Raw genomic sequence first — 24669 nt, forward strand, 5'->3', positions numbered from 1 at the left:
GGGTCTTTTTCAATAATAATTGATGAACAGCGAAACATCGTAATAACTTTATCATAAAGACATGTCGATTATCAGCCGAAAGTACTTACAACGCTTTGCTATGATGCAACACACTGCGAATTAGCGCTGGTATACACCGCCATCCGAGAATGTATGATGTCAGAAAACACATTTTATTTGATTAAATTCAATCCCATTTTCATTCATTAAAACTGTTTACAATAACAACGGAGAAACCGTGAGTGAAATGGCATTACCTCATTCCATACAACACCCGCTTACCACATTCGTGAGGGTCCGTTTTTCGCGCCTACCGCGATAGCACCAATTTCACATTTTTCTCAGCAATCACGAACAGATTACAGCCTTGTCATCCATTGACCCCAAGACCCGCGTTATTGACTCGTTGAAGTCATATTTGACAATTAATTGCCAACATTTTGTTTTTACAATCAAAGTGGCACGTACCAGCGGGAAGTCAGCGGTGACTTGTCAAACTGTCTCCTACATAAAATGTATCCAGCCAGGTAACCCAAAGTGCTTAGCAATGCTTATTATTATGTTAAATATGTTCGTGAGAAAACATGCATTATACTTATATAATGATAGCAATATATAAGATCTCTGTTAGAATAACTGCTTGACATATCAATTATTCTGATAATGGAATAGAAATTCTTGGATGTTTTATTTTCGGATCGTTTTTAAATGAATCACCGGTACATTGGACCAAAACGTCGATGTGTGCCCAGCTGATTGCTATTTCCGGCTTAGTTGAGTAACAGGTAGCATGACAGGAACAACAATTGAATTATCATGTCTTGTGGTGTTTGATTGCAAGTTTCATGTACATACATCTATTTTTTATTTACAAAGTTGTTGTTTTTTTCACCTCCAACAATACGATATAGTTTTGACTGGGCACAATACACGAAATAGCAGTTTTGTTATGTCCATGGAAAATACGATTTTACTTGGCCTTTGTTCCGCGTTATGTAATCGTTACTTATAACGCGGGTGTCTAATAACGCGGGGGGTCATCCATGGACCCCAAGACCCGCGTTATGGCAAGGGATGCCTGTATTATACCACTACATTGTCATGAATACACAATGCCATTTAGAAAGTTGTCAAATGTAAGGGGGCGGTGGGGGAGTCCAGTGGTTAAAGCGTTGTCTCGTCATGCCGAAAACCAGGGTTCGAATCCCCACATGGGTACAATGTGTGAAGCCCATTTCTGGTGTCCCCCGCCGTGATATTGCTGGAATATTGCTAAAAGCGGCGTAAAACCAAACTCAGTCAGTCAGTCAGTCAGTCAAATGTAAGACATGTAGTAGTGTAGTAATGGGGGAAAAAAGGTAGCATGGGTGCACCCTGCTTAGAAGCTTCCATACTAGCTAATTTCCGTTCCCACAACCACCAAAAAATGAGTGCACTCCAATTATAAGTATCTTATTTTCGCTAGGGCAACCCTTTTTTTCAGCAACCACAACCCCATACCAAGACAGGTATGCAAAACACTGGCACCAAGGTTGCTCAAACTTCCAATTAGACATATGGAGTTGCTACAGTATACAGGATACACTTCGACTATGGCAAAACAAATCGCAGCAACTTTCCAAGAAATGGGCATTTGATGCAGCAAATCGATCGCACACCACCTCCTACTGGAAAACACGCACGACAACCTCGTGTCTGATATCTCGACGGTAGATTATCTCGCTGGAAATTTCGGGGAAACCCACCTGCAACCACTCTCTAGTCTTCCAGCCTTTGTCGACGACCTCTACGTGTTTGGCTATCTATCTCGCAAAGACATCGTGCAGCACTAGGGAAGTGTCCAGTGTACGACGGGAGAGCACGGCCACGCGAAAAAAATTGTCGGACTACTCCACTGGATACTACGCACCACCTACAAAGAGTATATCGAAGCAACCAAAATGTATGCAACACTTCGTGCAAAAGACGAGTGCAGGAGCTTTTGCCAGCACGATCCAAAAGATCGAAAGCGAAACCCAGCAGAAATCGCTACGAGCATGGAAAGCCCAAAACGGCAACGAAACCCCTAATGCAGTCTCTGTGGCCAAAGTGGACGTCTGCGAAATCGCGATCGACTGACTCCAAGAGAAATTGTCCAATCTAAAAACAAAACTACAAGGCACCGGACTAGGGATCTACAGCATCGACTACACCCGAGACTATTCCTGCGTCTTAGACCGCAAACAGCCTGGCAATTCCTCTGTAGCCATCATTGGTGCCAGTGTTTTGCATACCTGTCTTGGTATGGGGTTTGTGGTTGCTGAAAAAAAAGGGTTGCCTAGCGAAAATGAGATTCTTATGATTGGAGTGCACTTGCGTCGGGAGACGAAAAGTGGTCTTATCGAAGTTTTGTGCAAAACACTCATTTTTTGGTGGCTGTGGGAGCGGAATTAGCTAGTATGGAAGCTTCTAAGCAGGGTGCACCTATGCTACCTTTTTTCCCCATTACTATACTATTCATGTTACATTTGGGATTACACTTGTGCGCTGGCGATTAGGTGCCTCACTCTGAGGATGTGGGTTCGAATCATGGATTGGACTCAACCCAGCAAAAGTACTAGAACCTGTACTTTACTGAGAAAGTGTAATCACAAATATAACATGTGTTACACAATAATGTCTTAGTGAAACGAGGCCTGATGCTGGGTGTTAGATTGATGATGACTGAAAGAGAGCTTCATACCTTTGTATAATCTACAGTTACCCCTAGTTGATAGATGTTGACACTAATCGAACAAGTAAAAATCTGGCTGCATCCAATCCGATCATGCTGAACATTGTCTTGAAAAGCTAGGTTAGGGACCGTTCATAATTTATGGCTGGGGTGGGGGTGAGGGGGTGATGATGATTTTAAGGGGTCTCCCAATTTGCTCTGGGGAGCTAGGGGGTCAGCAAGTTTATACACACGATATTAGGGGGGTGAGGTGTCAGCAATTTTGTTTGTAAAAATATGTTTAAAATTATACTTAGAAATTATGGGAAGGGGAGGAGGGTCACTGATTTTGTACATGACATGCTGGGGGGTCACTTATTTTGTACATAAATTTTAGGGGGGGTGTCATTCACATTGTACAATACTACATGCTTCTCCATAAAAATCATCACCCTCAAAAACACCCCCACCCCCAACACACACACCACTACCACCACCGTAAATTGTGAAGGGTCCCTTATGAGCAAGGTTTAAATGAACAATATTAGATTGGTCAGTAATAACACAAGTTATGCCTGATCAGTAAAGGTATTAGTTCTGTTCATGCAGTTTCAAAAGAGGCATTATAGAGTGGAAGTGCAAGGAAGCAATGAATCACTACTTGGTTCTGAATTGCAGGAGATGAAGTTGTGTTCACGGGTGTGGTATGGGTGTTTGCCAATATCAGTGGGATGATCACCTTCCTGCCTGACGGCACCATACACAGTGTCAATGACAACTTCGCCCGCATGCTGTTTGGGTACAGCCAGGAGGAGCTTGTGGGCAAGGTAGGTTGTAGAAGATGAGTGAAGAAACTGAAACTGTCATGTCATCTCTTACTCTCATTACTGAGTCACGTCCTTTCTCCAGCATGTGTACTACTTACCTTTTAGTGGTTGTTTGGCCCAAATGTAGTACCCATAATGGCATAAATATAAGTGCAATTAGTTTCAGTAAATCTTGCTGGGCATTATATTTTTTACTGATGCTGATTGGCTTGTTAGTTCTGATTGTTCCATTGTGTTCAATATTTTTTAAAGTGACCCTTTGCAACATGACATTCTATGAGCAATTTATCATAACTTATTACAGAAGATTTGTTCCAGAATAGGCCAACTGAGCTGATGTGTCCGTTTGGGCCAAGGAAAGCCTGTTGATAATTACCAGGGCTCAAAACTTACAAAGACATTTCGCTTGGGGTGTATTATTCATAATTTCTTGTAGGTGTATAAATAATATACACATGTGACCAGATCACCATGACTGAGTAGTATTGGATGTTTCCATGCTGTTGCAGGACATCTCCTGTCTGATCCCAGACTTCTACGACATCCTTGACCTTGACGATGGGATCCCCTTCCACCATTAGATGATGATGAGGAGGAGGAAGATGTAATACCAATGAATCTGAAACCAGATATCTTGCAGGGGAAACTTGGTAAGTTTCAGGATAATATGATATGTGCTGTGATTTGTGTGGAATTGTTCTTTGGGGTGAGTTTTATATTCTTTGAAGGACCAGTGTCAGTTTATGAAAAGAAAGATCAACAAGTTGCATTGTTCTCCATCTCTTTTTACCTATTTCCAAACACTTACTTAACCGTACAAGACTCCTAATGCATTTCTGATTTCTTTATAATATGACTATACTTAATCTGTCGTGTACATTACAGATTAAGTGCGGAAGTAGGGTAGCCTAGTGGTTAAAGCTCCCGGTTCTAACATTGTGCATTTCTGATTTCTTTGCTGCAATATTGCTAAAAGCGGCGTAAAACTAAACTCAGTCAGTCAGTCTTTATCAATATTCAAATATCAAAGGAGGCCAATCAGTATTCAAGAATCTTAAGAAGTCACCACAGAGAATTATCACCAGTTATGTATAAATTACAACTGGTGTTGTACAAGACACATGATACAATACAATGGTTTTAATACAGTAGGTTACATTGCAAGATTTATCAGTATATAAACACTTGTTATTGGCAGTGACTTTTCAGTAGCTTCTCTAGTATTTCATGGCTGGCAACATAATCATGGCGTACACATGCATACACCGTAGACAACATGTTTCTGACACATGTTAATGTCCAAGACTTTTCAGTAAGTTCTCTAGTATTTCATGGTTGGCAACATAATCACAACATACACAGTGCTCTCTATCCCATCTCAATTACCACTGAACTGGTGAAATACAGGTGCAAACATGGGAAATGGGGAAAAGAAGTGGTAATTTTAGCCTATAAAAAGTCTCATGTCGATGTCAGGACAGCAAGACTGACTAGTCTTAGGGGCGCGGTGGGCGAGCTGTCTAAGGTGCCAGGCTAGTAATCCAGCAAGCTTGGAGGTGCCGGAATCGAGCCCACCTGTGACCGGGTGTAAAAAACCTTGGAGTCAACTTTGTGTGCAGACTCTTTCAGTGTTGTCACAACCCCTAGTTTACAGTACACAACCCTGTGTACTTAAAAGAACCCACGAATCCGTTGGTAGATGACCAGATGGTGGCCACATGTATACATGCAAACACCTAGTTGCGGGTACAGCAACATGCAGTAAACTTGGACGAAGTACTGTGACTATATGTCCCAGTCTATCCAGCTGTGAATGGGTACCTCGTAAGGATGGGAAAGCCATATTAACTCGGTGCGCCTAGTAGGCAGCAAGAGTTGTATGATCCCCAGGGAGTTGAGATTGAAAATATGATGTGCCGTTGTGATGGACATCCAATGATTGAGGGAAAACAAAGCGCCTTTGAGCAGTTGTACTGGATATCGGCGCTATACAAATGTTTGTATGTATGTTTGTATGTAATATGTTTCCTGCTGACAGAAACGCCACTGAAAGTGAATGGAGAGAGGTGTGATCTTCTCAAGGAGCTGTGTGTGCACAAACCAGGTGTCACCTCCACACCCAGAATACCTACAGAGACATCAGAACACAGGTAGCTACAGCACTATCAGGGGTTACTGTTTTAGTCAGCCCTATTCCAGACAACAACAGACACAGTAGAAATAAAGAAGTATGTAATGAAGGGTGACAGTAACCTTAGTGTTGGAGGGCAGTCATTGAAGCGTTTATTTGTCATGGCCTAAGTTTGATTCCCCATATTGGTACAATATGTGAAGCCCTTTTCTTGTTTTGTTTCAAAAATATTTTATTCATTCAAGAAAAGGATTGGGCACAAGTTATCCAACTTAGAAAAGCCCTCTCCCGATAGTTACACAATTCATCTTACAACAAAGTACACAAGTGACAGACATAGGCGAGGATATGTACAGCAGATGTTAACTGAGAAAACCTTTTCTTGTGTCCCCTGCTGGAATATTGCTGATAGTGGCATCAAACCATGCTTTTACTGTCGAAGAGATATCATTGTTACTATATTGAAGGTGTCATTGTATTATGTTCAGTGTCTTTTGGTATGAATAATAATGATTGTTCATGATCTGTTCTTCCTATTCCACTTTGTGATCCCCTTGTTAGACACTTTCATATATTTTGAACCTATTCAGTGCCCCATAATGATAGATATCTGAGATGATAATTAATGTCTTCAAATTTTCCACTTTGATCAATTAGGCAAGAGGACACAAAGGATTCCAAAATGGCAGTAGAAGGATGCAGTAATCGAAACAACAGTCAGAATGGGGAAATTGACAAGGTGTTGAGTGAAATGGACAAGCTTGATATCAGTAGTGCTAAAAGTGTCAAGTCTCCAGGAGAACCAGTAGAGGACCTCAGTGGTTCTTACCTAGAAGATAAAGATGTGTCTAGTTTGAGTGAGAGCACAGAGGAAGTTCTGTCTGCTACACCCCCACAGGTCGACTTTGATAAGTTCACGGATAATGACAGTTGTATTTCTGAAGATTCACAGCGAGTAGAGAGCAGTCAGGATCGATACAATGGGGATATCAGCAATGAAATTGACACTAGTGGAGACGTGCTGGCCATGTCATCCGAGAAAGGAATCAATTGCCAAAAACGCAAACAAAAAGACTTGCTCTTTGAGCTTCAGAAACAAATATCTAGGAAGCATGAAATGAACAATGGAGACTCAAGTTCCAGCTCTGCTGAAGGATCATATTCTCAGTTTGGGGAACAGATTACGAATCTGCTGCCTTTGTATATGAATAAGACACTAGATTCAACTAGTGATACTCACCTAGATGAAGAGTCAAGTTATTTCAGTCGCGATGGTTTAGAATCTCACCCAAGTTCGGACTCGAGTGGCTCTGCAAAGTCTGCCCTTAGCAGACTGAGTGGCAAAGGTTGTGATGACAAGCCTCACCAAATGTCTGGTCAGGTCAGGGACAAAACATCTAATAGGTGAGCATAATGACAGAGAAACTGACGATGAACTTGCAAAAGAGGAGCAGAGGGTTATTTGGTTAGGATGTTGGTTCAACCCAGGATTGATCCACAGCATGTCCTCAGTGTATATGCTTGTGCCTTCTATTGTGACTAATAGTGGCATATGACACACATGCTAACTCACTTGCAAAATTGTGCCATTATGACTAAATTATATGTGACACTTCAGAAATGAAAATTTGCTCTAAGAAATGTTTCAAAATACGAACGAAGTTCTTTGACACATTCATTTTCTGCCAGATATTAGGCCAGATAACAATGGTATGTATAGCATTGTATCATTAAATTATCTTTGTGAATATGGAAGAGTGGGCTTCCATGAAAGAAATCCAAGAAAATGTTATATCAACTGATCTTTAAGAACATCATCAACTTGAGATTTTTCTGTTATTTAGTAACAGGTCACAAGATATCAGGTAGCTGTAAATACGATATATGAAATATCTCCTTATGTTACAGCTACAACAGCAACAACAGTAACAACAGTTTCAATGCCCGTCCATCTTCTCGGCAATCGGGCACACAGACCTCATACACAGAGGGTCCCAGCCAGATACCTGAGGGCAGTTTCACTGGACAGTGTCGACATAAAGATGGACACAGGCTAGGTGACAATGCATACATGTTTCAGATCAGATTGTAGTTTTAGTGTGACCTATTGTTGTATAAGGCTTACTAAATAAGAATTGGTTTTCAGATTATCACTTTTGAAAAATAATATTGGGTGGGCAGCCTTTTTCTGTTTTCAACCTTGCAAAATGCCTCCCTACATAAACTGATTAGTGCTTGAAAAGTACAATACTGATATCTTTATCTCTTCATCCAATTTGAAGCAAGTTATTGTGGTCACCTTGGTAACTCTTCAGGCAGGAAGACCAAGTTTTCATACACTTGTAATTCTTAGAAATAGAATCAAGAGCACAAAAATACATTCATGCTTAACAACTATGCATGTTTATCAAAAGTTTTATTATTGTGGAAAATGGAAATAAGAAAGAAACATGCTGCAGACTTTGTGACAGTGAGGCTGTGCCTGAGAACCATGATAATGTTTTTAATCCTAATGATAAAATAAAAGTTTAGTCCCCTGGGATATAAAGTGTTTACTTTGATTGTGTTTTTGTCCCCCACTGGAACGGGGGACTATGTATTCACAACAACGTAATGTATCGATTTACAACTTCTTTAATATTTACAACACAACGTTTCTGGGCTACTTCTTGCCCCTTCATCAGGCAAGAAGTAGCCGCGAAACGTCGTGTTGTAAATATTAAAGAAGTTGTAAATCCATACCATACGTTGTTGTGTTACCTCCCAACTTCTAAATGTCCATCAAGCATCTGACTATGTATTCAGCTGCGTAGATACCTGATATTATGCTGCGTAGGTATTCTTGTTAACGCGATATCTCCCGAACTGTTGTACCCAAATTTGGTGACAGCCTACATTGGGGGATTACGCAGACACCAGTTGATTTGGGTGACCTTGACCTTATCTTCAAGGTCACCACGGCACTTTGACCACTTTTCAAACTTATTTAAATGCGATATCTCATAAAATACTGCACCCAATGTTTTCAATTATGTCAACAGCCTACATTGGGTGATTATACTGGCACCAGTCATTTCAGGCATCTTGTATGTGACCAAAAAATAAAGTAGTAAATATAGATATTCCATTCTTTATATCAGTGGCAAACACTTGTTGATGTTTGTGTCTCAAAGTAGACCGGGTCTAAATATTGTATCTGTTGGTGTGTAGGTATCATATTCCAACTGAAGCGAGTGGAGCTGAATGATGGACAGTTTGTGTACTGTATGTGGACGTCCCGAGACCCAGAAGAGCCGGGGGAAGGAGGGAGGTCTTATGCCAGTCTCACCCTCGCCTCCAGTCTCAACAGCACTCTTGATAAATCTAATATGAGTCTCGGAGAGGTGGGTACATCTTTGCACCAAGGACTTTCTGACTTAGGAATTCCAGCTATTATTGCATGTAGTTTGTGAGTTGAATGTAGTGGATGGACTGACTGGTGTTTGTGTTTTTGTGCTGTTATGACTGTCTTCACTTTGTAATCTATTGGCATATTTGATAGTTTGTGCTTTCAACTTGACTTCTAGTGTGAATTGTAAATTTCTTACCCCACAGGGATTCAGGGATTATTAGGATAAGTGGTAAAGGGTGATGAACGGGATCTGGAGATCAGCCTTGGTTGATCCATGACATCCTATCCCTGTTATAGGGTGGTGGGGTAGCCTAGTGGTTAAAGCGTTTGCTCTTCACGCCGAAGACCCGGGTTCGATTCCTCAGCCCATTTCTGGTGTCCCATGATATTGCTGGAATATTGCGGCATAAAACTAAACTCACTGACTCACTGACTATCCCTGTTATATGGGTCATTGCTGACAATTGTTAAGTCCAGATATATAACAGGAAATATTGCTGAGTGTAGCATCACGCAACACATATTGACTTTCTTGCACATTTATGATAGTGATCTAAATCTTTTAACATAAACCCTTTATTTTACCAGTTGTTGACAGACAAGGCAAACTCTGAGTCCAAGACCAACATCCTAGATGACATGGAGGACATGGAGGATGCAGTGGAGGAGGACAAGGAAGTGGTTGACATGCTCGGCTCAGGATTGTATGATGAAATTTACGACACACAGGATTGTATTGGGAAGGGAGCATTTGGCTTTGTCAAGCTGGGCTGTAGGAAGATGGACAAGGAGGAGGTAGGGTCACATCACAATGGTGTGGACGATAATACCGGTGTAATGTACAGGGGAATCGATAATAATTACCCTATATAAATATGTTTACTATTTACAACATATTTTGGGTATACTAATTCCCGCGGTATCAGTTTTACTGTCCATATAGTGTTGTTCCGTGCCAGTGCACTGCAACATATAGTTTACCGTGATCTTAGGATTACGAGAGCTCATACCGTTGGAATTAGTTTGTAAAACAGATCCAAGCCTTCTCTTCACCTCGTTCCATCGGCCTACCTGAAGTGGCGTAATTTATTTTGCGACTTTAGTGTTGATTTGTGCTGCTCTCAGGTAAGCTACGTCTCGACATGGGCGCCGCGATGTTGTGACGACATAACGAGGTGTTTAGAAGGTTTCGTATCTAGGATTTACGTCACAATAGAAATAAAGGAGATCAGGGATTCTTCGATTAACCGTTGAAGGAGACAGACGAATCATTGGGAGTTGGATGGTGGCATCTCCGTCGATTAGAAGAAAACAATACACCCGGCTTGCCAGAGGCACTCTACTCAATGAAGCGCATGTAAAATCTTTCCACTGTTGTAACTATATATAATTGTACTGTACTTTATTACTTGTAGAGTAAAGCTTTGGGCGGCGTGATTGCATATTGTCTTTACTGTTAGAAGTTGGCTATTGTATATAATAAATTTTATCGTTGGTATCTTTTATGACTTGTGAAATTATTTACTAGTTAAAACTGTTGAGTTGCTGTGGCTGTAAGAGAGAGACCCACAATGTAGTAGTACATACCTCTCCAGCCACCCCGTCGACCGTTAGACCGGTTTACCGGCATATTGTAGTTCAAACTTCACAATACAATATCGCGGTACACTTTTCGCAAACCGGTTCACTCGATATGATCTGCAATTTCCATGACCATGATCGGTAATTTTCATGATGTAGTAAAAAATATTAACATTTATACTTCCATTATCAGGGCTCCAGATAATTTTTCAACATCAGGAGTACGTACTCCTTATTTTTTCAATACAGGAGTACTGGAAAACCTTAAGAGTACATTTAGAGTACTGAATGGAATATAATGGAGTATCAGTAATCTTGTGTTTCATTTCATATATGCACCACAACATTGCTACACTTGTGTAAAAAGGTCAGTGTAACAGTAGCCAGCGAAATCGCAATTTTATTTAGCGGCTAGCGTTGGTAGCAGGGTGGAGTTGCTTCCCTTGAACGGGAGGTGACGATGTGTGCTCTAGAAAAGATGGACGGGTGCGATGCGTGTCAGATTTGTATCCAAGGGAATACTTGACTGTTTTGACGGTCCACACCTATGAGTTATTGTCTTATGCGTGCGAAGAAGTGTAACAATGGGAATGGATCAGTAAACAGAAAACAAGACATTCAAGTTTGTGTTGTTTATGCAGCTATTGCAAGAACATTCACGGAGTCGGTCAGTGTCACGTCAAGAGAAGTGCGAGCTGAAAGTTGCTACAGTCAATAAACAATAAATCAATAATTTTTCAGTTAAATACGTCTGTAAATGATTCTAAGACCGCACACCATTACTGTGGTGCGTATCTGCTACGTTTTCTAACTTATTTCCTACCGTATCGTGCATATTTTTTTATCTGTACATACGCCGATACGGCCTTTTTTTGGGAGCCCGGCTTTATATTATTATACATTAATTGTTTTGAGAATGTTTATTGGTCATATAATTGCATTTGCGAGTTTTTTAACCATATAAATAACTAAAAAATAGGATTGGCACAAACCGTAGGGATAAACAAACCTAGATGGCAGATGCAGCTGCAGGCGCTTTTTCTCGAGTTCCAAACTTTAGAGCGAAGTCTTCAATTTGGAAACATTTTCAATTGATCTCTTGTATAATCACATTAGAGTCCTGACAGAGGACAGTGACATTGTTTCAAAGGAAAGGAAACAGTAATTTCATTACCTTAAACCATATTTTACACTTTCACAATATATTGCAATATATATTGCAATACACCAAGGTTGGGGAAGGGACAGAGATGAAAGGACAGGTGGTTGAGGAGACATTGTGATTTGAAGAGGTGGGTGGGGTGTGGAAAGATATTAGGTGGTTAGGTGCCAAGGTAGAAGATAGGGTGGTGGGACTGAAGTTGAGGGATGATGGGGGTGCCAAGGTAGGGTAAGATGGTGTATTGGGTGTGAGGGGGTGATGGGGCTGGAGTTGGGGTTGAGGGAGAGATGGTGGGTGCTGTAACTTGGTGAGACCAAGGTGGGGTAGGATGGTGTATTGGGTGTGAGGGTGTGGTGGGGCTGGAGTTAGGGTTGAGGGAGAGATGGTGGGTGTAACTTGGGTGAGACCAAGGTGGGGTAGGATGATGTAGGTGGTGGAGGGGTGGTGGGGCTGGGCTTGGGGTTGAGGGAGAGATGGTGGGTATAATCTTGGTGAGACCAAGGTGGGGGTAGGATTGGGTGTGGTGGACGGTGGGGTGGAGTTGGGGTTGAGGGAGAGATGGTGGGTGTAACTTGGTGAGACCAAGGTGGGGTAGGATGGATGATGTATTGGGTGTGAGGGTTGTGGGGCTGGAGCTGGGGTTGAGGGAGAGATGGTGGGTGTAACTTGGTGAGACCAAGGTGGACCAAGGTGGGGGTAGGATGGTGTGTATTAGACCAAGTGTGAGGGTGGTGGGGGGCTGGGGTTGAGGGTTGAGGGAGAGATGGTGGGTGTAACTTGGTGAGACCAAGGTGGGGTAGTAGGATGATGTATTGGGTGTGGGTGTGGTGGGGCTGGAGTTGGGGTTGAGGGAGAGATGGTGGTAAACTTGGTGAGACCAAGGTGGGGTAGGATGGTGTATTGGGTGTGAGGGTGATGGGGCTGGAGTTGGGGTTGAGGGAGAGATGGTGGGTGTAACTTGGTGAGACCAAGGTGGGGTAGGATGGTGTATTGGGTGTGGGGGGTGGTGGGGCTGGAGTTGGGGTTGAGGGAGAGATGGTGGGTATAACTTGGTGAGACCAAGGTGGGGTAGATGATGATGTATTGGGTGTGGGGGTGGTGGGAGGCTGGAGTTGGGGCTGAGGGAGATGGTGGGTGGTCCTTAACTTGGTGAGACCAGAGGGGGTTGAGGATGGTGAAGGAGATCAGGTGTTGAGGATGATGTATTGGGTGTGAGAGGGCTGGAGTTGGGGTGTGAGAGGAGAGATGGTGGGTGTATCTTGGTGAGACCAAGGTGGGGATAGGGTGTGTGGTGTTGAGGAGAGATGGTGGGGTATGTTTGGGTGAGACACAAGGTGGGAGGGTGGTGTTTTAGATGTGGGGGGTGGTGTGGCTGGAGGTTGAGGACATCAGGTGTTGAGGTGGGTGTAATGATTGGTGTGACTTTGCCAAGGTTTGGTAGGATGGTGTATTAGGTGTGTGGGGTGGTGGGGCTGGAGTTGGGGTTGAGGACATCAGGTGTTGAGGGTGGGTGGAACTTAATGAGGCCAAGGGAGGGTAGGATGGTGTTAGGTGTGAGGGGTGTGGATAGGGTGGAGTACATAGGGTGTTGGTGGAGAGGAGAGATGATGGGCAATAAGTTAGTTGAGACAGACAAAGCAGAGTAGAGAGGGAAAAGTGAGGGAAAACAATGAGATTGTGGTGGTGAGCAAGGTGTAAATTATGGAAGAGAAAGTGGATCAAGGAACAGGAAAGCAATATGTGGATGACTTCTTTGAGCCAATATGTGGATGACTTCTTTGAGGTCCTTTTGAAGATGGACCACGATGGAAGTGAATTGGCCTTGATTTGAATAAGAATGTTGCTCTGACTGAGTAAATGAGCAGTTTTGATACAAACCAACAACTATATAAATACACACCAGCGTAATGTTGGTAAAATACGATTCACACTTGAAAGTTTTATTTCTATTTAATAAATGTATTCTTGTGACAGCTCTTGCTCTCCTTGTTGTCCCAGGTGGTAGTGAAGTTCATCCGAAGGGGTAAAGTGTTGAAGGACTGCTGGGTGTTTGATGATGCTCATGGCCGTATACCGATGGAGGTCAGCCTGCTGCTCAAGTTGAACCACCCCAACATTGTCAAGGTGAGAGTCTTCTATGTGTTCCTGGATGGGTCATCCTGTTGGGACTCTGGGTAGGAGTAGATCCACACCAACCTATGCTGGTAGTAACAGGACCAGATATATAGGGAGTTCTCATGGTTGATTGTGTGTCATTAAAACCAAGACATGGATTGTTGTGCACAATTACAATCACTGGATTGTCTGATCTGACGGGTTTATTTACACTTTGCTGTTGTAACTGGAATATTTAGTGCAGCCTGTAAATAAACACTGGTACTACATGTGTATTTGACTTAAACATTGACAACAGTTTTGTGTGTATGACGAGCTGATTAACAGCCACATGTAACAGATTGTTTATTATGTACAATAAATAAACATACTTGATATGAGCCCCTTGAATGTAGAGTACCTGCTTGACTTGACAGAATTACTGTAAGACAGTTATAGAAAGTGTTTAGTGTTATAAACGTGTAAATATTGTTGCAACCGTGTGATAATCATTTTCTGTAGTGCAGCAGCACAGTGTTAAATATTTATCCAACAAGTGATAACTTAAATAGAACTTAGATGCTAACACAGGATATGAGTTATCTTGGTTACAAGAAGTGTCTAGGTTACAAGGTATTTGTTTGCTGTGTGACTTGCTGTATCCTAAATAAGTTTAGAACAACATATGGAACCGACTTTGTGGATCTGTTGCATGACTTCCAGGTGATAGACGTGTTCCAGAATGAGGAGTTTGTGCAGATGGTGATGGAGAAGCATGGCAGTGGGATGGATCTGTTTGAGTTTATTGATCGCAACCCGACCATGGATGAGCCACTGGCCAGCTACATCTTTAGACAAGTGAGTTTGATGCTGGATAGTACTGTTTGTTGTCCATCATTGGTTTAGTCTGACATGAATGTATCAGTGAAAAAAATGATGTTATTTAAACCCAAATTGGACAGGACAAGCATCTTGTTAGACTTGATTGACTTTAACTTTATGCTTCACCATTTGTCTTACTTATACCTTACCGTTTTTCCATCCTTATACCTTAGCATTTGTCCATCCTTATACCTTAGCGTTTGTTTAGTTCTGGTGTCCACATCCGTGATATTGCTGGAATATTGCTAAAAGCGTGTAAATCTAAACTCACTCACTCACTCACTTAGCGTTTGTCCATCCTTATACCTTACTGTTTGTCCATCCTTATACCTTACCGTTAGTCCATCCTTATACCTTACCGTTTGTCCATCCTTATACCTTACCGTTAGTCCATCCTTATACTTGTCCATCCTTATACCTTACCGTTTGTCCATCCTTATACCTTACCCTTTGTCCATCCTTATACCTTACCGTTAGTCCATCCTTATACCTTACTGTTTGTCCTCTGCAGATGGTTGCTGGTGTTTCGTATCTCCACAGCAAGAATATTGTACACAGAGACATTAAGGATGAGAACATCATTGTTGATGAGAGGTTTCGTATCAAGCTGATAGACTTTGGTGCTGCCACCTACATGAGAGGCGAGAAACTATTTGGTACATTTTGTGGAACCCTGGAGTACTGCAGTCCTGAGGTGTTGCTAGGAAACAAGTGAGTTCACCACAGTTTGTGTCATGCTGTTTAGGATGTGCAGTGTATACTTGTGGCATCCAGATTTACAATAGTGTGTATTTTAAGGCTGTAACGATTTACTGCAATAATGTGTGTATTTCACAATGTGCAGTGTTAGTGGTAGTCAAAATGTGAGTCCAAGGTCAAGGTCCGGGTTTTGAATAGGTCTTTGAGCAGGGTTTGGTTGGTCAAGCCTGCTCACTTGTTGCATACATGTCATTGTGTCCTAGTTGCGTAGATTGATGCTCATGATGTCAATCACTGGAATATCTGATCCAGAAATGATTATTAAAGAATGCAATGTAACTTGAATACTGCTGAGTGCTGCATTGAACAACAAACACAATTAACAGAGGCGACTATTATAGTGATTAAATGGCGGCAGTGTCTCACGTGGCTGATGGTATGTTATGGAATGTCTTACAAACATATTAAGATGTTAACATACGCTGGTTATCCTTTAACCCGCCATCCTGAAGCAGCTGGAATAAAGGTAACTGCAGCATAAACAGACATTCACTCATATACTCGCTCTATTCAGCAGTTCTCGCTGATGCTATCTATGACTATTTAGTGGTACTACAGGCAACTTCTTTCTCCTTTTCACCAGTTTGTTATTGTTTCAGATACCGAGGTCCAGAGCTTGAGATGTGGTCTATGGGGGTGACACTCTACACACTGGTGTTTGGGGAGAATCCGTTCTTCGATGTCGAAGAGACAATACAGTGTAAACTCAAACCACCATTTGGTGTTTCCAGATGTAAGTACCTAGTTGAGGCATGTACATGTTATCTCCATCACTCCATCAGTCACACTATCCAGGTCTAACTACATGTTGCCTCGTGTTGCTTCAGTAGGCATTTCAGAGTAATGCCTACTTTGACAAAGGAAAACTCTAATGATAATTATGTTTTATGTATACAGTAGAGTTTAACTGACCTTGGTAGAAAACATCACCAGCACTAATATCCCGTCCGTCATATAATGGTGTGTAGTTCTGATGGAAATCCTAGCTGAAGAACTGGCAGTTAGTGACTTTTTTGTCTAAACTCTTATCTGTCGGGTATATGACTTTGCTGAAGGTAGTTCTGCAGAGAAACGAGAACAAAAGAAATAGTGTTCTACAGTCTGTTAAACCTTTCAGTGTGGTTGCCCATACCGGTTTGCATTATTTTCAGTAGATTTTAATATGAACACATAGATTATGACATAGACACCCTCTTACTGTCACATGTTAACCATGTAAGCTAATGCTGGTGTTTACTGTGTTGCCTGCAGCTCTGATGTTCCTGGTGACGTGGATGCTGCACCGGGGACCCAGTGTGTCGAGCCACCATCAAGGATGTGGAGAGGAATGCCTGGGTGAAGCAGGAGGTGGACATCCAGCAGTACAAGTGGGAGGAGGTGCTGCCCAACTCAGGTCAGTGTCTCAAGCACAATGGAGAGTCCCTGCTTGTATCTCTGTCGGGGGACACCAGGGAAGAGCAGATCTCGGGCACACCCTGCTTGTCTGGGGAATCTAGTGCAGTATAGATTCCCAACACGTGCTTGTCTCCCTTTGGGGAATCTAGTGCAGTGTCGGTCCCAAAACGCTGCTCGCCTCCCTTTGGTGATCCTTGAATTGACTGACTGACTGAGTTTGGTTTTACGCCGCTTTTAGCGATATTCCAGCAACATCACGGCAGGGGACACCAGAAATGGGCTTCACACATTGTACCCATGTGGGGATTCGAACCTGGGTCTTCGGCGTGACGAGCCAACGCTTTAACCACTAGGCTACCCCACCGCCCCGATCCTTGAATTGAACACCTCAAGCTTGTCTCAGTTTGGATGCTGGGGCAGAATGTATCTCCACTTCCCTGTCTCGTTAGGGATACCAGACCAGCACTGTATGTTAATCTCAAAAGTGATGAATGAGTAGTTATGAGCCATTCAGGCTATTTGATGATATAATTAAAAGCATTGGTATTAAAATAGAATTAGGTTTGCATTTTTAACAAAGACGGACATGGTTTACCTTTGATTCCTGGTGTTTGTTGTAGAGTTCCATGGCAACAACGCAGCTGACAACCGCCCCGACTCCCCCTCAGACCTGCCTCCAGCTAATGTCCCAGGATTCAAACCCTACCAACCTGACAGTGATGATTCTGATCTGCAGGAGAAACTCAAGGAAGTGCTGGAGATTGACACACCCTTCACAACGGGATATGTCTGAGACAATTCCACATCACAGAATGTCTCTCATTCATGTAGGAACACTTCTCTATCAAGGAACAGACCTGAGTCAGTCACATTACGCCACAGAATTTGTCTCTGTCAATCATGTATGAACTCTTCAAGTTCAAGGAACATGCCTGACTCACACTACAACACTAAATGACTGAGTCAATAACTACATCACAAAATAGGACTAGGACTAGGAATCAGTCACACACATGTTTACACAACATCACATATTATATCACACAAGCTGTATACAGACACAAAACATAATCTGTCATTCAGGCATTTCATTCATCACAAAACTTATCTAATGTTACAATACAACAATGACAGACATTTCATCTTGGTGCTTGAGGAATTGTTCATGAAACAAATGTTAGTCATTTTAGTTAACTGCCAGTTGAATCAGTCAGTATCTTACAAATATATATTTTTATTCACTACATATTTTTGTAAGTTTTCTACCAGTCATCATTGATTTATTCCTTTTTAAAGTATGGAAAAAGTCAGAATATTAAGTGTTGTGTTGTCTGAAACAAGTAAGTCTCTGGTTGTGATGTTCTCTGATTCTCTCCACAACCATACAGACAACTCGACTTGTATGGAAATGCCTTAAAACATAAAATCTGCCCACAGTAATGTTAACCTAGTTCAGATAATCCATGACATGAGTAACTAGTCTTGAATTGGTTGGCTAATACCGGGTACTAGCATTGACTCTGAGAAGTGCTGAACACTTTATTGTCAAAGTTAAGTATTTCCTGTTAGTATGGTTGAAATGCCGAGAGAGACCTTACAGCGTGTGGTATGGCAGCAAAGATGCTAGTTGTCCGCACTACGGCTGATGTTACACATATTGTGTTTCAGCTGCTGGTTAGTACACAGTTACAGTGTGTGGTAGGACAGCAAAGATGCTAGTTGTCCGCACTACGGCTGATGTTACACATATTGTGTTTCAGCTGCTGGTTAGTACAAAGTTATGGTTTTGTCACTTTTTTAAACAGAAACTCTAACCATGACCATACGCACCTTTTGTAGAAATTCTTCAGAACTCCGAAGTATTACGCAAATACTCATAAAACAGGAGATGGTTATATGAATTATTGTCATGTCTATTTGTATGATGGCCTCATTTTTTTGTCTTACTTATTTGATTGCACTGGAAAGAATTTTGTCCCAGTGTTTACATTGTAGTCTTCTGCTTTTGTCAGCAGGGTGGTTTGGGAAGTAAGATGATCTGTATTTAACTGTATAGTATAATACATACACCAGACAATTGTAATTGAATATATATGCCAGCTTCTTATGTCAGATGAGCTGTCATGAGGTAGGCCATTAAACCAGTGTAGTTATACTGTCAGGAAGGTCACAAAACACAGTGTTATGGAACATTGACCTCTTTTCATTTGTGAATAATGAGCTTGTCTTTAACAGTTGCATGTTAGTTCCTGCAGGAAAAAATGAATTGAAATTTGTACAAAGTTTTTAAAGAATTCTGTTATGTATCTGTGATTGAGATTTGTGATATGTTTGATGTCCTTGGTGGCTACTCCAATTACTGTGACTTTTTTAGTTGACTTATCCAGACCTGTGTCTCTTGTGATGCTCAACAAGTCTCTGTTTTATCTGTAGCATGGGGTTTTATCCAGTTATAGGAAGAGGTTGCTATTGAGTGTACCGCTGTCTGTGGTGAAATCAGCCCCTATGATAATCGTGACTCCCATACAGTATCGTAGACATGTGACAGTTGTAGCACTAAGGTTGTGTTGTACAGCTGCACCCAGGACGTTATTATTCTTGGACAGTATAACCAGGTGTGGTATTACTTCCACTGACCATTGATTGTGTCCCTCTGCAGTGCCACGATCTTCTGTCTAGATTGTATCCCTAAATATGTACGGCAAGTGTTCAGTAAGCACTGAAAGTCATGCCTGTGGGTTTCACTTTAAGGATAAACATCTATGACATTTTTCTTCCAAAAAGCTGACAGTTTGTGACATGACTGAAATAGTGAGGAATAAAACGTGTACAGCCTTGTCGAAAATGAAAGTGGATGTTCTAAACTTTAGGTGTTCATTATTCTTAAACAAATATGAATATGAGCCTCACTTATCTAGGATTCTTGGCATTGTAGGGAAGTGTATGTATCAGTTGGAGTTATCCTATTGCAAGTGTGACATTTGGGTGAAAGAGTTGAATACATTTCATAACTAGGTCTCAGATTATTTGTCAATTTTGATTGATTTAATTTCAATTATGGGGATACAAACTGAATTGAAACCCTATCAGTGGCCATGTGTGAAAGTAGTACCACAGCCATGAAGATGGGGGTTTATTGTTGATATGTACCTGTCATGTGAATACACTCACCAAATGTTATGTTACTAGGCACTATGTATACTTATTACTGGTAGAGGCAAAGGGATTGTATGAGTTGTATTGATCACAGTATTGTCCACTAACATATGTGGGAGTTTCACGTTATTGACCGTTTACCTTTTCAATGTTTACCAGCATTAAAATTGACATGAACAGTACCTCACATATATATTAAGACTAGGCCCTAATTGAAAAAATCCGATTTTCATCCCAAGGCAGCAGACAACAAAACCATTCTTTACTTGATAAAATACACCTTTACGTAGTCCTACCAAACATTGGAGCTGTGTGTGAATTAAAACAAGAGTTAATGTACACAGATGTCTTGAACTGTTAGTTCAAAGAAAAAGATAAAATGTTTGCTGTCATCCTAATTTTTATTAAAAACCTTGGATAAAAACCTTGATTGTGTCCTAATGTTGTGGGGGTCTCTTTTGCGTGTATCCCAGCTATACAGTACCTCCAATAATCCTAGTAATGTATCTATTAAGTGTACATCTTGCAAGATACTTCAGATAATTGTTAATCTGTGTAGTACCTATATATGTCAAGACACTGTAAACTTATCCTATTGCATAATCCAGACTAAAGCTGTTAGCTCACCTGAACAAGGCCCATGTGAAATTGTGTCAACCATCAGCCTTTCTTGTATTAACCTATTAGAAACTTGACTGGTGGGGTAGCCTAGTGTTTGATCCTTACGCCAATGACCCAGGTTCGATTCCCCACATGGGTACAATGTGTTAAGTCCATTTCTGGTGTCCCCGCTGTGATATTGCTGCAGAGGTGCCAACTCATACGATTTTATCGTATTCGTTACGAAAAAAGCAACACAAAATATGTGACTATGATAGCAGTAAAAACATACAAAAATTTTAAAAGATTACATGAAATTAAATTATCAAATAGCATATGTACCATACACAATAAATTGCAAACACCTTTTATTCAGTATCAAGGTATATGTGGATACTTACTACTGATTTAGGCGAGTACACTGTTAACAAGTTCTTAAAATATCTATCAATTCTTTATTTAATATGAAAATTCTTTGGAAAGTTTAATACTAATTTTGACCAAAAAATATTTATTTTTGCATAAGTTTGGGCCAAAATACTAATTGTGCTAAATTAGGGTTGGCATCTTTGTTGCTGGAATACTGCAAAATGCAGAGTCAAACCTCACTTGTTCACTCACTCACCTGTCAGAAACTGACCTCGTATCTACTTAGAATATTCATATTTTGACTTGTGTTGAAAATATTCATAAGTTCAGGTGAGCTATAGGGCCCATAGCAAATAGAGTTGTTTTCCAGCTTATTGATACTCATGACCACATGCCAATATGTACAATGACCTGTGCTGGTGTATTGGATCAGATAAAATAACAATGGATGTTCACAGATTGCAGTCAATACTCATCACTTTGGTCACTTTTCAGCCCTCATGCAACCAGAGACCACATGTACGGTCCCTCATGCAGCGTATTCTAAGGCTAACTGTTACCCAGTTTATTAAGTTCAATTTCCAAATCGCGAGAAGCATGGTATAAAAATCACTATTTGACAATCCTCCATATGATATATTTGCATCAATTATGAACTGACTTCGTATATGTGGAATCCCACTGTAACCATGACAGCCAATGTTACTGACCCTGGTTATTCAATGACAGTGAAACTGTCAATATTATTGAAACCTTATGGAGAAATCCTAAAGACAAGATTGGAAGCAAACCTTGTTTAGGCATGAGTTAAATGTGAGATGGTTGATAGTGTATGTTATCAAGGTTACTGGTCTAAAAATATTTGAAGTTTGGTGGGTTTGTTTAATGAAGTTTATTGGGTTGATCTTCCATATTGTTAAACACAATGTTCCTGTGTATTTGGTTCCCTATTTTGAAAGGATGGCACTGTGTGTCCACATCAATAATACAGCCTTCCTATTCATGAACCACCAACCAACCTCCCACCATGAAAACTCCAAAATATATACTCCTGGGTAACTTATATACTAGTACCTATCTATGCTGCAATCAGGAGTGAAGAACATCAACACTGCCATAATTCTGATTATATGGAAATAGCCATGAATGAAGAATAAATGAAATTACAGTTTTTGTTGCTGTTACTTTAGGCTAGAAATTGGGTTGATGTGGCAATATGTTTAGGGATTCTGTGCTTTGTTTTGTTCAACCAGCTTTTTGGTGCTATTGTTTGAGTGGAAATAAGGCAAATGAGACAGTTGTTTTTATGCACTTTACACATTGGACAATGAACCAGTTGTGCAACAAAGAATTCTTTAGTTTGAAATCATATGTACCTTCGTAAATCTGCGACTGCCAGATCTGGAAGTAATTGTAGAATGTACAAAATGCTGACCAGTTCCTTCACAAGCCGAACAAGATGGATCACTTTTTGTGGGTAATAAAATTATTGTTGATTGGGAACAAATGAATTTTTGAAAGGTACTTTTGTTTAATGAAATATTATGTAAAAATGATGAAGACGTTAAGCTAATTTGATGGATTTTCCCATTTTCTGAATGTTATTGTTTTAATTTGTACATCAGATGAAATGAAATTTATTACAAAAGAAAAAATAACTTCAGTCTGTGAATCTGTCATTGTGTCATTGCTAGCTTCAGTATGCTGTTTTAACTTATTGCCATGAGCATAATTGTATATTTCAGAAATACATCTTAATGTGAATGTGGTGTCTTGTCTTTCTTCAGACATTTAACTTTATAATTGTAATGGTGTTTATTGCGTTGCTAGGAAATAATGTCTTCTTATTTGTGCTGGTTTGTCTTTTAATGCTATGCTCATGCTATAACCTTTTATAAAATCAACTCTGGACCAGACAAACCAGTCATTAAAGTATGAGCAATGTCCAATGCCATCACGGTTTAAGGCCACAATTAACCAAGCAATGTCTCACACTATTAGCCTAGGGTATGAGGACACAATCAACCAAGCAATGTCCTCACCATCAGGGTATAAGGACACAACCAACAAAGCAATGTCCTCACCATCAGGGTATAAGGACACAACCAACCAACCAATCAGGGTATGTCCAATCAAGCAAAAGCAATGTCCTCATCAGGGTATGAGGACACAATCAACCACCATCAGTCCTCAGGACATCAGCAATGGGTATACCAGGGGTACACAACACAACCAACCAACCAAGCAAGCAATGTCCTCACCATCAGGGTATAAGGACACAACCAACCAACCAATGCCCCACCATCAGGGTATAAGGACACAACCCAACAATGCAAGCAATGCCCTCACCCATCATAAGGACATAAGGAACCAATCAAACAAGCAATGTCCTCACCATCAGGGTATAAGGACACAACCAACCAACCAACAATGCACCATCAGCAATGTCCTCACCATCAGGGGGTATAAGGACACAATCAACCAAGCAATGTCCCCACCATCAGGGTATAAGGACAATAATCAACCAAGCAATGTCCTCACCATCAGGGGGTATAAGGACACAACCAATGTCCTCAAAAGCAATGCAATGCCCTCACCATCAGGGGTATAAGGACACAATCCATAATCAATAAGGACACAATCAAGCAATGTCCTCACCATCAGGTATAAGGACACAACCAACCAACCAATCAGGGTAAGGGACACAATGTCAAGCAATGTCCTCACCATCAGGGTATAAGGACACAATCAACCAACCAACAATGTCCCTCACCATCAGGGTATAAGGACACAACCAACCAAAATGCAATGTCCCTCACCATCAGGGTATAAGGACACAACCAACCAACAACAAGCAATGTCCTCACCATCAGGGTATAAGGACACAACCAACCAACCAAGCAAACAATGTCCCTCACCACCAATCAAGCAAGCAATGTCCCCACCATCAGGGGTATACACAACCAACAACAACTCACCATAAGGACACAACCAACCAACCAAGCAATGTCCTCACCATCAGGGTATAAGGACACAACCAACCAACCAAGCAATGTCCTCACCATCAGGGTATAAGGACACAACCAACCAACAAGCAATGTCCCCACCATCAGGGTATAAGGACACAACCAACCAACCAAGCAATGTCCCTCACCATCAGGGTATAAGGACACAACCAACCAACCAAGCAATGTCCTCACCATCAGGGTATAAGGACACAACCAACCAACCAAGCAATGTCCTCACCATCAGGGTATGAGGACACAACCAACCAACCAAGCAATGTCCTCACCATCAGGGTATGAGGACACAATTTGTTAGGCTTCATTACCTTTACTGACCAGCGGGCCGGTGGGGTAGCCTAGTGGTTTAAGCATTGGCTCGCCATGCCGAAGACCCGGGTTTGAAGCCCCACATGGGTACAATGTGTGAAGCCCATTTCTGGTGTCCCCTGCCGTGATGTTGCTGGAATATTGCTAAAAGCGGCGTAAAACCATAGTCAGTCAGTCAGTTACTGACCAGCCCACAAAGCCTGCCATATTTACCTTATGTCATCATGTGGATTGTGATGAACAATCTCCATTTTTATATATATTTATTATTTATATATTAAAAACATGATGCAGATCA

At 41.2% G+C, this 24669-nt stretch overlaps 1 protein-coding gene across 1 annotated transcript in view; it reads left to right on the top strand.

Moving 5' to 3' along the window:
• Positions 1-22803, top strand: part of LOC124274196 (PAS domain-containing serine/threonine-protein kinase-like) — a 48768-nt gene extending 25965 nt beyond the window's left edge. Inside the window, exons 9-22 of the mRNA XM_046709503.1 lie at positions 3371-3519; positions 4029-4082; positions 4115-4169; positions 5558-5669; positions 6308-7054; positions 7559-7707; positions 8861-9033; positions 9630-9836; positions 13783-13908; positions 14602-14736; positions 15272-15471; positions 16119-16252; positions 16771-16912; positions 17535-22803. Of these exons, the coding sequence (XP_046565459.1) occupies positions 3371-3519; positions 4029-4082; positions 4115-4169; positions 5558-5669; positions 6308-7054; positions 7559-7707; positions 8861-9033; positions 9630-9836; positions 13783-13908; positions 14602-14736; positions 15272-15471; positions 16119-16252; positions 16771-16912; positions 17535-17559 (2408 nt within the window). The 3' untranslated portion in view covers positions 17560-22803. The remainder of the gene's footprint in view (positions 1-3370; positions 3520-4028; positions 4083-4114; positions 4170-5557; positions 5670-6307; positions 7055-7558; positions 7708-8860; positions 9034-9629; positions 9837-13782; positions 13909-14601; positions 14737-15271; positions 15472-16118; positions 16253-16770; positions 16913-17534) is intronic.
• Positions 22804-24669: the final 1866 nt, after the last annotated feature.

Source organism: Haliotis rubra, unplaced genomic scaffold (assembly GCF_003918875.1).
Source record: "Haliotis rubra isolate DU_JTF1 unplaced genomic scaffold, ASM391887v1 Scf189, whole genome shotgun sequence".
Classification (NCBI taxonomy): Eukaryota; Metazoa; Mollusca; class Gastropoda; order Lepetellida; family Haliotidae; genus Haliotis; species Haliotis rubra.